The 13,009-nt window shown below is 45.9% G+C and overlaps 1 protein-coding gene across 1 annotated transcript in view; it reads right to left on the bottom strand.

The window, feature by feature from the left end:
* The window catches only part of cep126 (centrosomal protein 126), a 56,925-nt gene that overhangs the window by 23,947 nt on the left and 19,969 nt on the right, over positions 1-13,009 (bottom strand). The window contains exons 3-7 of the mRNA XM_042294987.1: positions 11,745-11,890; positions 9,920-10,019; positions 9,101-9,475; positions 8,750-9,038; positions 3,465-6,294 (exon numbers count right to left, since the gene is read on the bottom strand). Coding sequence (XP_042150921.1) covers positions 3,465-6,294; positions 8,750-9,038; positions 9,101-9,475; positions 9,920-10,019; positions 11,745-11,890 — 3,740 coding nt within the window. The remainder of the gene's footprint in view (positions 1-3,464; positions 6,295-8,749; positions 9,039-9,100; positions 9,476-9,919; positions 10,020-11,744; positions 11,891-13,009) is intronic.

The following is a 13,009-nucleotide window of genomic DNA, read 5'->3' as shown; positions in this document are numbered from 1 at the left end:
TAATGAGGAGCAACCAGACGCTGCTGGTCTGTGGTGTGTAATGAGGAGCAACCAGACGCTGCTGGTCTGTGGTGTGTAATGAGGAGCAACCAGACACTGCTGGTCTGTGGTGTGTAATGAGGAGCAACCAGACGCTGCTGGTCTGTGGTGTGTAATGAGGAGCAACCAGACGCTGCTGGTCTGTGGTGTGTAATGAGGAGCAACCAGATGCTGCTGGTCAGTGGTGTGTAATGAGGAGCAACCAGACGCTGCTGGTCTGTGGTGTGTAATGAGGAGCAACCAGATGCTGCTGGTCTGTGGTGTGTAATGAGCAGCAACCAGACACTGCTGGTCTGTGTTGTGTAATGAGCAGCAACCAGACGCTGCTGGTCTGTGTTGTGTAATGAGGAGCAACCAGACGCTGCACTTGACACATTTATGAAATTGCTTATTCTAGTTACTGGCTGCAGAACCAATTAGCAAAAGTACTGCAAATTGAAAAATCATGTGATTAAACTGAATAAAAAGAAGAAACTATGCTATGAAACAAAGCTAAATTACATAATGAATGATAGTAAAAAGCTTTGGAGCACATTTTGGGAAAAAAGGCAAACTCAGCTCCATCATTCATTGAATCAAAAGGCTCATTCATCATAAAACCAACTGATATTGCCAATTACTTACTGATTTTTTTCATTGGCAAGATTAGCAAACTTAGGCATGACATGCCAGCAACAAACACTGACACTACACATCCAAATATAACTGTTCAAATTATGAAAGAGAAGCATTGTAATTTTTAATTCAGTAAAGTGAGTGTGGAAGAGGTGAAACATTATTGTTGTCTATCAACAATGACAAACAACCAGGATCTGACAACATGGTTGGAAAATAACTAAGGAGAATAGCGGACGATATTGCCACATCTTCAATCTAAGCCTGCTAGAAAGTGTGTTCCCTCAGGTCTGGAGGGAAGCTGAAGTCATTCCTCTACCTAAGAATAGTAAAGCCCCCTTTACTGGCTCAAATAGCCGACCAATCAGCCTGTTACCAACCCTTAGTACACTGTTGGAGAAATTTTGTTGTTGACCAGATACAATGCTATTTTACAGTAAACAAATTGACAGACTTTCAGCATGCTTATAGGGAAGGACATTCAACAAGTACAGCACTTACACAAAATCGATTATAGTCTGCTGCTGGAAAAACTTGTGTTATGGCTTTACACCCCTGCTATATTGTGGATAAAGAGTTACCTGTCTAACAGAACACAGAGATGGTTCTTTAATGGAAGCCTCTCAAACATAATCCAGGTAGAAATCAGGAATTCCCCAGGGCAGCTATCTAGGCCCATTACTTTTTTCAATCTTTACTAACTACATGCCACTGGCTTTGAGTATGCGGATGACTCAACACTATACACGACAGCTACTACAGCGGCTGAAATGACTGCAACACTTAACAAAGAGCTGCAGTTAGTTTCAGAATGGGAGGCAAGGAATAAGTTAGTTGTAAATATTTCTAAAACTAAAAGCACTGTATTTGGGACAAATCATTCACTAAACCTCAACTAAATCTTGTAATGAATGATGTGGAAATTGAGCAAGTTGAGGTGACTAAACTGCTTGGAGTAACTCTGGATGGTAAACTGTCATGGTCAAAACACATTGATAACACAGTAGCTAAGATGGAGAGAAGTCTGTCTATAATAAAGCGATGCTCTACCTTCTTAACAACACTATCAACAAGGCAGGTCCTACAGGCCCTAGTTTTGTCACACCTGGACTACTGTTCAGTGGTGTGGTCAGGTGCCACAAAGAGGAAAATTGCAATTGCCTCAGAACAGAATAATATGCATGTCAACCTCTCCTGGCTCAAAGTGAAGGAGAGATTGACTTTATCACTACTTGTATTTATGAGAGGTATTGACATGTTGAATGCACCGAGCTGTCTGTCTAAACTACTGGCACACAGCTCAGACACCCATGCATACCCCATAAGACATGCCACCAGGGGTCTCTTCACAGTCCCCAAGTCCAGAACAGACTATGGGAGGTGCACAGTACTGCATAGAGCCATGACTACATGGAACTCTATTCCACATCAAGTAATTTTTGCCAACAGTAACATTTGATTTTTAAAAAACTGATACAAAAATACACGTTATGCTACTTTGGGGAATGTGAAGCAACACAAACACAGGTACTGCCACATGCATACATATGATAACATACGCACCATACTCACGCGTACACATGGATTTCGTGTTGTAGATATGTGGTAGCAGAATAGGGGCCTGAATTTGTTGTAATGTTTTTAAATTGTATTACTGCCTTAATTTCGCTGGAGCCCAAGAAGAGTAGCTGCTGTCTTGGCTGGAACTGGGCTGTATGGTTCCTGTATTGTACCAGACGCGTATCGAATTGTTCATGAAAGGAAAGATGCACATCCCTACTAACTATGCCATAAAACATGAAATCTCAAACTACACAACCAGCTAAATGTGATAAAGTTAATCTAATTTGACTGATATGCACATTAATGTCTGTGAAGGAACATTTAATGTTTGTGCTTTTCTAATAACCAATTCCACTGGGTTCACGCAAGTGACTGATTGATCATGCCTGGGAGGAATCCTCACAATCAGTAGAAGCAATTTGGCAGTATGCCCAGAACATTGTTTTGAGAACCGAAAGGGGTGTCTCAGTAACAAGGTCTCAGCTTGGAGAGAAGAAGCCTTGTGAGGTATTGGTCTGTCACATGCATGAACCAAATGTTAATGATGAATTAATTATGAATAATGATTCAGCTAAATCATGCAAATATAACTTGTCTGTGTAAGCAGTATATGAGAGAACTAACGGGACTGCCTCGGCAGAGCTCCCGACCGACGTGTACTATTTTATTTATTTATTTATTTTACCTTTATTTAACTAGGCAAGTCCGTTAAGAACAAATTCTTATTTTCAATGACGGCCTAGGAACAGAGGGTTAACTGCCTTTTCGGGGGCAGAACGACAGATTTGTACCTTGTCAGCTCGGGGGTTTGAACTTGCAACCTTCCGGTTACTAGTCCAACGCTCTAGTAACCGGTTACTAGTCCAACGCTTACTAGTCCAACTCTCTAACCACTTGCAACCTTCCGGCTTGCAACCTTCCGGTTACTACTCCAACGCTCTAACCACTTGCAACCTTCCGGTTACTTCCGGTTACTAGTCCAACGCTCTAACCACTAGGCTACCTTCCGGGTACTTCCGGTTACTAGTCCAACACTCTAACCACTAGGCTAACCTGCCGCCCCGGAGCGTTATGTTTTTTGGAACCTCTCCAGCTTGCTGATAATAAAGAATGATTCATTTAATATTGACTTCAGGTGTCCCTGGTGGTCATTTCCACGACACGTCCTTCTCAACTGGTGACAACAACACATGTATTAGAGTCGTGAGGACTGGACAGTCTGATCAATCTACAGTACAGTACATTACCGTCCTTGGTGGCTAAGGCACTACGGACTCCATGCCAGAGCTGGGAGATCTCCTCGTCTGTGGGAGTACGGTCCAGACAGAGGCCATTCTCATGGTACAGAAGTCCCCATCTGGCAGCCTCTCCCTGGGCGTCCTGCTGGCCTGACATGGGGGTGGCCTTGGATGGGTTGGAAATAATGCTGCTATCTGCACTAATGACATGTGTACGGGTCTGGGACGAAGCGAGGCTGTCCATGGTGTTATTATTACACAAAGCCTCATCTACAGGAATCCCTGCTTTAGTAGCAGCAGAGTTAGACTGATCCATGTTGTAAGGAGTCTTGGTGGTGTCATTAGAGTGATCCATGTCGTAAGGAGTCTTGGTGGTGTCATTAAAGGGATCCATGTTGTAAGGAGTCTTGGTGGTGTCATTAGAGTGATCCATGTTGTAAGGAGTCTTGGTGGTGTGATTAGTGGGATCCATTTTGTAAGGAGTCTTGGTGGTGTATTTAGTGGGATCCATTTTGTAAGGAGTCTTGGTGGTGTCATTAGAGTGATCCATTTTGTAAGGAGTCTTGGTGGCGTGATTAGTGGGATCCATTTTGTAAGGAGTCTTGGTGGTGTCATTAGAGTGATCCATTTTGTAAGGAGTCTTGGTGGTGTGATTAGTGGGATCCATTTTGTAAGGAGTCTTGGTGGTGTCATTAGAGTGATCCATTTTGTAAGGAGTCTTGGTGGTGTGATTAGTGGGATCCATTTTGTAAGGAGTCTTGGTGGTGTCATTAGAGTGATCCATGTTGTAAGGAGTCTTGGTGGTGTATGATACTACAGCATCCGTCTCTCTTGTGTGTGTTTTTGGTTCCATGGTTTCAGTGCGGGGCGGGGGACGAGGCACCATGACCTTCCTGTGGGTCACCCAGGCCACGTGGCTGCTGGCCTCCGTAGCAGATTGGGGTCTGATGACCGTGCCTTTTCTGGAGCGGGACGAAACAGGATCCATCCCTGCCCTGGCAGATCTCACTCTCCTGGGGACTCTGGGGCACACAGTTCTCCCACTGCTCCCCCGCTGGACCTTGACCTCCCTGGCTTCCACTCTTGTCTCCCTGGCCTCCTGGCCTCTCTCCTGGATCCCCTGGTGCCCCTGCAGCCTGCTCTCCTGGACCCTGACATCTGCCCAGGCCTGCTTGGTAAAGTGATAGCCGGTGGAGGCCAGAGGGGTGTTGGTGGCCACCGTCTGGCCCTGACCCTGTTGGTGGTCTGATGATGCTGAGTGTTTATATGGAGGTAGTGGATACTCAGAAACACACTTGTTGTTTGTTATAGGACTCCGTTCCATCTCCTCCTCTTCCTCCAGATTTACCTCGTCAAACCAGCGTATCTTCTTTTTGATCATCTTGTCTGCATCCTTGCCTTTCCTTCTGGTCAGTTCCACACTATCTCTGATGGACATGGTGAATTGTTTGGTGAATATTAAATGCCTGGCGTTATACATACCAGAACAGGCGTTTCCTCCCGACACGCCATATTTTGATTCTTTTTTAAGAATTCCCTTTATGCATCGGACTTCAGTGCCTTTATGATCTGTGGCTGTGCTGACAGCAGCTACAGGTGGAGGAGATGGAGGTGTATCTGGGAGGTGTGTTGGTGTTATTTCCACCTGCAGGCTCTTTAGGCCTTTAGGGAAGTCAGACCTGATATTACAATGACCCAATGTCTGACTGAGAGGGTCTGTGTTCTTAGACCTCTCGGGTTTGGGCTCAGAGTTGGACCCTGCTTTGGGCTCAGAGTTGGGCCTTGCTTTGGGCTCAGAGTTGGTCCTTGCTTTAGGCTCAGAGTTGGTCCTTGCTTTGGGCTCAGAGTTGGGCCCTGCTTTGGGCTTAGGGTTGGGCCCTGCTTTGGGCTCAGAGTTGGACCCTGCTTTGGGCTCAGAGTTGGACCCTGCTTTGGGCTCAGAGTTGGTCCTTGCTTTGGGCTCGGACCCTGCTTTGGGCTCAGAGTTGGACCCTTTGTTGAGGTTGTTCATGGCATCTTCTACACTGGGTTTGCTCCCGTGTGACTGGTGTTGTGTGCTTTTTGTTGGCTGAATGTTGGCCGTGTCCTCTCGGACCCCTGAGCTACTTTTAGTGTTATAACTGAGGATATGATCAGGGTATGAGGAGGGGGCTTCACACAGAAGGTCTTTGTGGCTGCAAGTTTTCCCAGGCAGAAGGACCTGTGTCGCCGACGGTTGTTTGGAATACTTGTCCTCCGGGTCTCTCACCTGCTGCCTAAATTCTAACTTTCCCTCTGGGATCAGACAAGAGGTGAACTCTAGCAGCGTTCTGTCTGGGGTAGAAGCCTTGGAGCACACTACGACCCCCGAGACTCTGTGGTCCCCCCTCAGATGACTTTCCCTCTCCTGAGAGTGTTGGTCACCGCTATCTGAACGTATTGAGGATGTGTCTATAATCCCACTCAGAGTTAGCAGGCTGTGGTGACTGACACTGAGGAGTGGGGACTGGGTTATAGTGTTACTCTGTGATGATGATTGGTCTGTACAACTCTGCCACCCGGTGGCCTGAGAGAGCTGGTGCAGTCTGCTGTTACAATCTTCGACAGACTCCTCTGTCTGCCTTGGTCTGGGTGGCTGAGGGCTAGCATCAACTTTGCCCTGTTGGATTAGGAGGTTACCACTTAGGACACTCTTTGTTGGTGGACAAAAGGACAAGTCAGAGGATGGACCATTGGGGTGTCTCTGGTGATCTAACCAAGAGCTGTGGACTCTCTGTACTGTGTTGTTGTGGTTTAAGCCGTCCTCCATCTCCAAGCTATCCAGACTGGACAGGCTCTCTGACTGAGTCACATTATGATGCTGGAATACAGAAGAGATAGTTGTGTTGGTTGATTCATTGATATTTGGGTAAAACAATTCATACAGATAAAAAACCTTTTAAAAAAAGTACCAAGAACCCCAGAGGATTACCCATGAAAACATAAAAACACTTCTTTTCAATGAGTTCCTCTGAGATGTATTAATTCACCAACAGAAGAAATGTATTAATTCACCAACAGAAGAGATGTATTAATTCACCAACAGAAGAGATGTATTAATTCACCAACAGAAGAGATGTATTAATTCACCAACAGAAGAGATGCATTATTCAACAAGTGATGAATGTCATGACGGTATGATAGATATCCTTAATAATGTGCATAGCTACACTATATATACACAAAGGTATGTGGACACCCCTTCAAACTAGTGGATTTGGCTATTTCAGCTACACCCATGGCTGACAGGTGTATAAAATCGAGCACACAGCCATGCAATCTAGGATGCTACCTTTCCAACAAGTCAGTTCGTCTAATGTCTGCCCTGCTAGAGCTGCCCCGGTCAACTGTAAGTGCTGTTATTGTGAAGTGGAAATGTCTAGGAGCAACAATGGCTCAACCGGAAAGTGGTAGACCACACAAGCTCAAAGTGCAGGACCGCTGAGTGCTGAAGCGCGTGAAAATCGTCTGTCCCCGAGTTCCAAACGGACTCTGGAAGAAACGTTAGCACAACAACTGTTCGTCTGGAGCTTCATGAAATGGGTTTCCAAGGCCGAGCAGCCGCACACAAGCCTAAGATTACCATGCACAATGCCAAAGTGTCGACTGGAGTGTAAAGCTCGCCGCCATTTGACTCTGGAGCAGTGGAAATGCGTTCTCTGGAGTGATGAATGACGCTTCACCATCCGACAGTCCGAAGGAACAAATCTGAGTTTGGCAGAAGCCAGGAGAACGCTACCTGCCCGAATGCATAGTGTCAACTGTAAAGTTTGGTGGAGGAGGAATAATGGTCTGGGGCTGTTTTTCAAGGTGGGGCTAGGCCCCTTAGTTCCAGTGAAGGGACATCGTAAAGCTACAGCTTCCAACTTTGTGGCAACAGTTTGGGGAAGGCCCTTTCCTGTTTCAGCATGACAATGCCCCTGTGCACAAAGCGAGGTCCATACAGAAATGGTTTGCGGAGATTGGTGTGGAAGAACTGAACTGGCCTGCACAGAGCCCTGACCTCAACCCCATCGAAGACCTTTGAACATTGATGAATTGGAATGCCGACTGCGAGCCAGGCCTAATCGCCCAACATCACTGCCCGACCTCATTAATGCTCTTGTGGTTGAATGGAAACAAGTCTCCGCAGCAATGTTCCAACATCTAGTGGAAAGCCTTCCCAGAAGAGTGGAGGCTGTTATAGCATCAATGTTCCAACATCTAGTGGAAAGCCTTCCCAGAAGAGTGGAGGCTGTTATAGCAGCAATGTTCCAACATCTAGTGGAAAGCCTTCCCAGAAGAGTGGAGGCTGTTATAGCAGAAATGTTCCAACATCTAGTGGAAAGCCTTCCCAGAAGAGTGGAGGCTGTTATAGCAGCAATGTTCCAACATCTAGTGGAAAGCCTTCCCAGAAGAGTGGAGGCTGTTATAGCAGCATGTTCCAACATCTAGTGGAAAGCCTTCCCAGAAGAGTGGAGGCTGTTATAGCAGAAATGTTCCAACATCTAGTGGAAAGCCTTCCCAGAAGAGTGGAGGCTGTTATAGCAGAAATGTTCCAACATCTAGTGGAAAGCCTTCCCAGAAGAGTGGAGGCTGTTATAGCAGCAATGTTCCAACATCTAGTGGAAAGCCTTCCCAGAAGAGTGGAGGCTGTTATAGCAGAAATGTTCCAACATCTAGTGGAAAGCCTTCCCAGAAGAGTGGAGGCTGTTATAGCAGAAATGTTCCAACATCTAGTGGAAAGCCTTCCCAGAAGAGTGGAGGCTGTTATAGCAGAAATGTTCCAACATCTAGTGGAAAGCCTTCCCAGAAGAGTAGAGGCTGTTATAGCAGAAATGTTCCAACATCTAGTGGAAAGCCTTCCCAGAAGAGTGGATATTCATACCCATGATTTTGGAAGGAGATGTTCGATGACCAGGTGTCCACATACTTTTGGTCATGTAGTGTATGTCAAGTATCTAGTGCCCCTGGGCCCATGCACAGACATAGGTAACATTCCTGTGTGTACGCAGAGGGGCCTCTGTCTGTTGATGCAGGTCCAGGCAGTAGTAGCTACAGGCTAACATTAAACTACAGGGACCTTTTAACTTTCATCTCCACAGCAACACATCCACAGCCACAGAGAAGAGACGTAACGGTTAGCTTTTCCAGAGTTTAATTCAACAAGGATTTTCGGATTGAAACAACTCACTGACATACTCTATAAATGTAATAGAGATATGAACTGTAAAGCTTCAGAAGACATACGGGTAGTTTGCATGATTTAATAGAGATAGTTGACCCACAATGCCTACCTGTGGACTGCTACAGGTCTCCTTGTCCCACAGCTGTGTGTCCTGCAGCTCATTGAGGAACACCATGTCCCGCTCCCTGTCCCTCAGCTGTGTCCCCTGCAGTTCGTCCCTCTCCCTCGGCTGTGTCCCTTGCAGTTCGTCCCTCTCCCTCGGCTGTGTCCCTTGCAGTTCGTCCCTCTCCCTCGGCTGTGTCCCTTGCAGTTCGCCCTGTCCCTCCTGTGTCCCTTGCAGTTCGTCCCTGTCCCTCGGCTGTGTCCCTTGCAGTTCTCCCTGTCCCTCGGCTGTGTCCCTTGCAGTTCGTCCCTGTCCCTCGGCTGTGTCCCCTGCAGTTCGTCCCTCTCCCTCCCTTGCAGTTCGTCCCTCTCCCTCTGTGTCCCCTGCAGTTCGTCCCAGTCCCTCAGCTGTGTGTCCTGCAGCTCATCCCTCTCCCTCGGCTGTGTCCCCTGCAGTTCGTCTCTCTCCCTCAGCTGTGTGTCCTGCAGCTCATCCCTCTCCCTCGGCTGTGTCCCCTGCAGTTCATCTCTCTCCCTCAGCTGTGTCCCCTGCAGATCGTCCCTGTCCCTCAGCTGTGTCTCCTGGAGCTGGCTGAGGAATAGAAGCCTGTTCTTGAAGCTGCTGAAGGTTCTGTCCTGCATCAGTTTGCTGTAGGCCTCCAGGGCAGACAGGGTCCCCTGGTGGAGCGACGGGCTGGGTGTCAGGGGAGGCTTAGGGGATGAAGTGCAGCTCCTGTGTTTAAACCAGAGAAACATGCTGATGGTGATATGTGGTTGGTATAATAATGTTCATTATAAATGCCGGTAAACTATAGGGTTGCTAACCTGATCCCAGATCAGTTTGTACTCTTGGCAGACCAATTGCTGCCAATGTCAAGCCAAACATGACAATGAGTGACAAAGAGTCTGTGGTATTATAGCACAAACAGACTGGGACTCAGGCTAGAAAATTACATGAATGAAAAGCCTGGAGAAATATGCAGATGGCGACACTCAGTTGGCGTAATAACGTTAATGAATTAGAAATGTTTATAAAGTCATTATAATAGTTTATGTGTTCATAGGGTAACGGTTATACGTACATGTGTATATATATATATATATGTTGGAATATTCACTTCTTACTAGTACACATAGTACTTGTAAACAGTTTAGCTATTATAGCAGACATCCTGACCTGTCGGGGGTGGGAGATTGTCTGGTATAGGAACTCAAGGTCAAGGTGCCTTGTATGTGATTAAGTGCCTCCTCGATATTAAGGGTGCTCTTCCTGAAAGCTGCAATACAACCGAGAGAAAAGTATATTAATGTAACTTGTTGGTATAATTACAGTGCCTTCGGAAAGTATTCAGACCCCTTGACTTTTTCCACATTTTGTTACGTTACTTATTCTAAAATGGATTTTAAAAAATTATAATTAAATCTTCAGCAATCTACACACACTACTCCACAATGACAAAGCAAAAACAGGTTTGTAGAAATGTTTGCAAATATCGCATTTACATAAGTAATCACACCATTTACTCAGTTTTTTGTTGAAGCACCTTTGGCAGCGATTACAGACTCGAGTCTTCTTGGGTATGATGCTACAAGCTCGGCACACCTGTATTTGGGGAGATTCTACCATTCTTCTCTGCAGATCTTCTCAAGTTATTTTCAGGTCTCTCCAGAGATGTTAGATCGTATTCAAGTCCGGGCTCTTGCTGGGCCACTCAAGGATATTAAGAGACTTGTCCCGAAGCCACTCCTGCATTGTCTTGGCTGTGTGCTTAGGGTCGTTGTCCTGTTGGAAGGTGAACCTTTGCCCCAGTTTGAGGTCATGGGTGCTCTGGAGTAGGTTTTCATGAAGGATCTCTCTGTACATTGCACTGTTCATCTTTCCCTCGATCCTGACTAGTCTCCCAGTCCCTGCCTCTGAAAACCACCCCCACAGCATGTTGCTGCCACCACCATGCTTCACTGTAGGGATGGTGCCAGGTTTCCTCCAGATGTGACGTTTGCCATTCAGACCAAAGAGTTCAATCTTGGTTTCATCAGACCAGAGAATCTTGTTTCTCATGGTCTGAGAGTCTTTAGGTGCCTTTTGGCAAACTCCAAGCGGGCTGTCATGTGCCTTTTACTGAGGAGTGGCTTCCGTCTGGCCACTACCATGAAGGCCTGATTGGTGGAGGGCTGCAGAGATATTTGCCCTTCTGGAAGGTTCTCCCTTCTCCACAGAGGAACTCTGGAGCTCTGTCAGTGACCATCAGGTTCTTAGTCACCTCCCTGACCAAGGTCCTTCTCCCCCGATTGCTCAGTTTGGCCCGGTTGCCAGCTCTAGGAAGATTCTTGGTGGTTCCAATCTTCTTCCAATTAAGAATGATGGAGGTCACTGTGTTCTTGGAGACCTTTCTTGCTGTAGACATTTTGATACCCTTCCCCAGATCTGTACCTCGACACAATCCTGTCTCTGTGCTCTACGGACAATTCCTTCAACCTCATGGCTTGGTTTTTGCTCTGACATGCACTGTCAACTGTGGGACCTTATATAGACATGTGTGCCTTTCCAAATGTCAAATCAACTGAATTGACCACAGGTGGACTCCAATCAAGTTGTAGAAACATGGATGATGATCAATAGAAACAGGAGGCATCTGAGCTCAATTTTGAGTCTCATAGCAAAGGGTCTGAATACTGATGTAAATAAGGTATTTATTTTTATTTTTAAATTATTTAAAAAAAATTAGCAAACATTTCTAAAAACATGTTTTCGCATCGTCATTATGTGGTATTGATGAGGTAAAAAAAGATATTTATATCATTTTTAAAATAAGGCTGCAACTTAACGAAATGTGTAAAAAGTCAAGGGGTCTGAATACTTTCCCAACGCCTTGCAGTGTGTGACTCATTCTATTCACGTATTTTCTCAAGAACACATTACAGTTACAAACCACAAAGAGTAAAGTAGAGACCAGTAATTGTGTTTTTCTGTGTGAAACACAACTTTGGGTTGTGCGACTGACATTGTCTGCGTCTCTGTGAGGGGGGCAGATGTGCCCTCTGGAAGCGTTCGGTAGCATCCTGGACTCTCTGTTTACGTTGCTGTAGGATGCTTTCCCTCAGCCTCTGTTCCTGGATGTCCCACAGCTTCCTCCTCTCCTCCAGAACCCTGCATGGAGAACACAGAGAACACATTACAGACTGGTCCCAGACCTGTTTAACCAACTCCTCTCCTCCAGAACCCTGCATGGAAAACACATTACAGACTGGTCCCAGACCTGTTTAACCAACTCCTCTCCTCCAGAACCCTGCATGGAAAACACATTACAGACTGGTCCCAGACCTGTTTAACCAACTATTCTCTTATTATCATAGTCACAACGAGAATATATAGACTGGTCCCAGATTGTACTTTAGCCAACTCCTCCGACTAGCATTTTCACATAGGTTTTAACCTGGTCCCAGTTCCATCAAGATTGATTGAAGTGATCTTTTGTTTAAGCCCACAGGAAACTGAGTTAATTCCTTGAGGTACATTCACAGCAGTCATTAAATAGTTGAAGGAAACACTCCTATGACAACTGGTTGGTTTAGAGAGGGAAAATTACATATCAGGCTTTTATGAACAAAAACTCACAATATTATAGAATATGTGCCATTTAACAGACACTTTTATCTAAAGCGACTGACAGTCATTTGTAGATACATATGTGTGGGTGGCCCGAGCGAGAATCGGACCCATAACCTTTGGGCGATGCAAGCACCCTGCTCTACCAACTGAGCCACACAGGACACCTTGGTAAATGGCTTCAAAAACAATATGATGATTTCTCCCAGGAAGACTTCTCTTGGCTGGCCTGGAAATGCTCCTTCCATAGAAGTAAACAATTAAAGAGGTTGGCTACTGTTTATTAATCTCACACACACATATACACACACACACACACACACACACACACACACACACACACACACACACACACACACACACACACACACACACACACACACACACACACACACACACACACACACACACACACACACACACACACACACACACATTAGGTAGTGTTGTCCTTAGAAACCCTAACGCTGACTTAATCCTACTTCTGTCCTGTCAGCGGTCTCTGGAGCTCTCCACATTTATTCTACAATAAATCACCCTCCAGTAGTCTAGTCAGACCTGAGACCTCCAGTAGTCTAGTCACCCTCCAGTAGTCTAGTCAGACCTGACAGGGTCACCCCTCCAGTAGTCTAGTCTCCAGTAGTCAGTAGTCTACCTGAC

Source organism: Oncorhynchus tshawytscha, linkage group LG13, assembly GCF_018296145.1.
Source record: "Oncorhynchus tshawytscha isolate Ot180627B linkage group LG13, Otsh_v2.0, whole genome shotgun sequence".
NCBI lineage: Eukaryota > Metazoa > Chordata > Actinopteri > Salmoniformes > Salmonidae > Oncorhynchus > Oncorhynchus tshawytscha.
This window is presented reverse-complemented; position numbering and strand designations above follow the sequence as displayed.